We start from the raw sequence: 4,386 nt of genomic DNA on the forward strand, positions 1-4,386 counted from the left end.
GGGGCACGAACCCGTGTCCCCTGCATCGGCAGGCGGACCCCCAACCACTGCACCACCAGGGAAGCCCCAAGCCGTGCTTACTTTTGTCTGAAATTCCCAAACACATTCTCACCTGTCTCTAGAGCCTCCCTTCTTTTCTCAGGAATCTGGACCTGGCCCCACCTGTCATGTAGCTCCCAGGTATTCCCGATCCACCTTCTTCTGAACTTGCTGGTTCGGAACTCCTGCTACACGTCCCAAACTAGTCTCCATTTCAGACAATATTTGTGTTGGCTAAATATTACCACAAGTGAGTCATAAATGTGGCATGTTGACAAACACTGTGGCAGATCGCTGAGCAGATGTTCTAACATTTACAAGTTGGTTTTCATTTACGGACCCTCAGAATGACATCAGCGGTGTGCTGAGCTAGTCTTGTCCGGATCGTGGTGTGCAGTTCACTGTTTCTCAAACTCTGTGCTCATTAGCATCACCTGGGGAGCATTTAGAAATCCCAATGCCCAGGCCAACCACCAGACTAATTCATTCAGACTCTCTGGGGGTGGGACTCAGGAGGCATCAGTGGTTTTTAGAACTCCCCAGGTGACTCCAACACCCAGTGCAGTTTAAGAATTTGTTCCCCAGTCCATTGCTCCGCAGACTTTAACATGCATGGGAATCACTTGAGGATCTTGTTAAAATGTAGATTCTGATTCAGTAGGTCTGAGTGGGCCTGAGATTCTGCATTTCTAGAAGCACCCAGGCCATGTGGATGTTGCTGCTAGCCCAGGGTCCATACTATGAGTAACAAGGCAGCAGTCCTTTCTAGCGCCTGTGCATTAGTCTGGAAAAAAATTTCCAGAAATCAACAGTCCTCTTGAGTTTGTGATTATTTCCACATTTATCCGTGGCACCCCTAGATCTTGCTCCCTGTCTATGACTCTGCCACCTATAGCCACACTCTTAAGGAAAAGTCATCTCACTCTTTGTGTCAATATTCTATTTTCCTCTAGACGGTGATTCTCTTGAAAACAATTCACACAGTAGAATAGAAGAGTCATCTGGCTGAACCTAAGCTTTTTCCTGTGGATCTATTTTTCTGTCTCTGCACAGAGCTCACTGAGCACAGGGACATGGCCTCCAGGCTAAGCAAACTCTGAACACTGTGTTTCAGCAAATGATAATATCCAAATATCCGTTATTACTGCTCCAAATAGGTTAGGCACAAACACTATGTCTTGAGTTCAAAAAATGATGGCAAAAGGATTGGAGGAAAGTGAAAAAAAAGTAATTTTTCAGTTTTCAGAATTGGCTAGGGTTCCATATCAGAGTACCTTGGAAAATGTAATTTCCTGGCCAACATTCTATTGGCTTTAGAGCAATATCTGTCAAACAGTTATCTGTGGACTCTGGTTTGTGGACATATTTTGGGGAATTCAACCTTCCTAGTAGGCTTTTTATATAGTGTCTTTAGTGCTGATAATAACTAATATATAAAAACAAATATAAAGCATACTGTATCATCAGGATGAGCAGGGGCTAGCACGTGACTTCAATGCCTGCATTTGTGTTTCTATTTAAAAAGCATGCCAAATAGCCATACTTTACTTGTTACAAGCTCATGGTAAAAGAACAGAGAACAGAGGGAGGTTTAATATAAAAAGCCTGCATTTTAGCCAAGAGAAGGCCCAATTGTCTTACAGGGAGTCTTACAAACAGAAGTTTCTCAGTAGTTTGGATAGAGAAACGTGACAGGAGAGCTAAGAAGTCACACACTGCATCATATTTTAGACATGCTGCAACTCAGAAAAACCACATTATAGCAATCTGCGCCACTTTTACATTTAATCTCAGCAAAATAACATTATCTGTTACACTAAATCAATAACATACTTTTGCACATCATGGACTTGAATTTTACTAGCATTTAGTTTGCAAATTTGTTTTGGTTGTGTAGTTGCTTTAAAACTATAAGCATCGTAGTTTTAAGTTTGTACCTATTCAAGTCATTGTCTAATGCAGTAATCTGTCCTTTAAAAAGGTTTTGCATTTACTCATCTAGAAACACAGTCTTAGAGCATATTCATTCTTTATGCACATGTTAAATTCCACTAATATTTTCTACAATGTCACAGGGGCATAGTGTAGGATCATGTACTCTGTTCCAGGACACCATTAAGCGGACACTGTTGGGAAGGGAAGCTGAGTTCCTAAATTGCATTTTTACCTTAGCTGCAAATATTATAACAAACATTTTCTAGGGAAAAATTTCCCTGCTTGGAAGTAATGCCTGATGGTGACATTTTCAGACCAGAGGATTGTAGACGGTCCAGTATAACAAGTCACTGGTGAGTAATATGGGCCCATGAGAAAACCTGGCCATACCTGTGATTTGGAGGGAAAATAAAGTGCTTACAGGCTGATGGAACTCTGGCTCTCCACTCCCTGATGGGTGGCTGAGAGGCTGCACGGCTGCCAAGGATTGGGCCTGCCCTTCGTACAACTGTTGACTGCCTTCTGACAGGGAGTAAGATTGGCTCTGGGGATTCAAAAAAGAAATACATAAAATGCTAGACCACTCACACAAGCCAGCTGCCCCTTTCAAGGGGTGACTTTCAAGGGGTGAAAACATCCTCTTAAGCTGCTAAACCAGGAGCCGATGATTTTTCCTGAGGTCCTCTGCATGGTTCACAAGTATTTTATTTTATTTATTAAAAAAATTTTTTTTTCTTTTGGCTGCGCTGCACAGCTTGCGGAATCTTAGTTCCCTGACCAGGGATCAAACCCATGACCCCTGCCCTGGAAGCTTGGAGTCCAAACCACTGGACCACCAGGGAGCCCAGGCAGGATCAGAAGTATTTTATTTTATTATTTAAAAAATTTTTTCCAGGATCAGAAGTATTTTAAAAGTAGGTTTCAGTTTCTCTGAAAGATAATCTAAATGGAAGCTTTGTAACCTTGGCTAGTATGAAAATGCTACTTACAGATGATTTTAAAAATAATGCCTCTTTGGAGAAAAACGCTTGTAGGTTTGCCACCATCTGAGCACAAGTTTGATTTAGAGCAAAGGAGAAAACCTTATTAACAAAGTTCTACTTTACAGAAGATTTTGGAGTTTTATTCTCTTCACTCCTAGTGTACACACAATAAATCCGTCTTCCTGTGGGAAGGCACATTAGGTGCAGCAAAACCTTATTAAAATTCTTATTGCCATAGCTTTAAGTATACCTTTTTCACTGCAAAAAAAAAAAAAAAATCAAGATTTAACTCTGACCTGCCTTATGCATAGTTAGCTCCAAATGGTAGTATTTTTGTCAGTTTTTAGCCATTAATAGTTTATAGACATGCTATTCACATGAGCCTAGACATTTCAGAAGAAAAGTAAAATATTAAATCCATTCCGTGAGTATTTGCAAATATCTGGTCATTTGGTGCTGTTTAGAAAAAATACTGGGATATTTTCACCTTTCAATCCAAGTTGTATAGGTTTATGAGAATACTTGTGTCTTTATCTACTGATATTTGCAACATGAGCCTGTATTCCCAAAACACCGATGGGCACAGTCTATGAAACTTTGTGCAGCTTTGCTGCAAACTAACATCTTTAGTCATATATTCCTTAAATACTATTTTAACTGCTTGCTCTCTGCAAGGCACTGTTTACCACCTTGTTTTAAACACTTCTCTTTCACGCCTCCAAAGAGATTTCTGACTAATGGAGAAAAAACACATTCCAAATGCATTTTGAAAGCATGGTTTGCTGTTGTGAAAACCAACAATTAGGAGTGATCACAATGATAAAGTATAAAAGTATCAATCATGATTTCGTAGTTTAAATTTCTCCACATGCTAACCAAAATTAGAACTTGGTTTGATTCCCGAAAGCAATAAATACTTACATGGCGATTGCCCATTTTCTTTTTTGCAGAGATAGTTGTTCTGTATTTCATTAAGAGATCAGTTCTCCTACAGTCCAAGTTTATAATGGTTTTCCCAGGGCATAATATCGCTTGAGTTTAATAAGTAACCGTTGGCATTGCATTTGAATACATTGTTAGGGATGGGTAGGGAGTGGCAGCAGCTACAAATGATCTTAACCTGCCCACGCTGCCTTGGTTGGCCATCTTTTAAAATTAAAATATTTATTAATAAATCGAGTGTTGGCTTTGCAAGTTGAATATCTTATCCACAGCTAAAGGGCTAAACCTTTCTCACTCGCGGATTATTGAAAGAGTTACTCTTTTTTATTTTAGGTGTTCATTTAAAATTGTATACCTTTAGGAGCTTCCCTGGTGATCCAGTGGTTAAGACTCCATACTCCCAAAGCAGGAAATATGGGTTCGATCCGTGGTTGGGGAACTAAGATCCCGCAAGCCGCATGGTGCGGCCAAAAAAAAAAAAAAAAAA

The 4,386-nt window shown here is 40.0% G+C and overlaps 1 protein-coding gene across 2 annotated transcripts in view; it reads right to left on the reverse strand.

The window, feature by feature from the left end:
• ANXA13 (annexin A13) overlaps window positions 1-3,950 on the reverse strand; it is a 56,699-nt gene extending 52,749 nt beyond the window's left edge. The window contains exons 1-2 of one of the 2 annotated variants that reach the window (XM_007456043.1): window positions 3,879-3,893; window positions 2,396-2,518 (exon numbers count right to left, since the gene is read on the reverse strand). In XM_007456043.1, the coding sequence (XP_007456105.1) occupies window positions 2,396-2,518; window positions 3,879-3,893 (138 nt within the window). Of the gene's footprint in view, window positions 1-2,395; window positions 2,519-3,878 lie in introns of both variants that reach the window. The other variant, XM_007456044.1, reaches the window with a different exon arrangement.
• Window positions 3,951-4,386: the final 436 nt, after the last annotated feature.

The sequence above is a fragment of the Lipotes vexillifer genome, unplaced genomic scaffold, assembly GCF_000442215.2.
Source record: "Lipotes vexillifer unplaced genomic scaffold, Lipotes_vexillifer_v1.1 scaffold84, whole genome shotgun sequence".
Taxonomy (NCBI): Eukaryota; Metazoa; Chordata; class Mammalia; order Artiodactyla; family Lipotidae; genus Lipotes; species Lipotes vexillifer.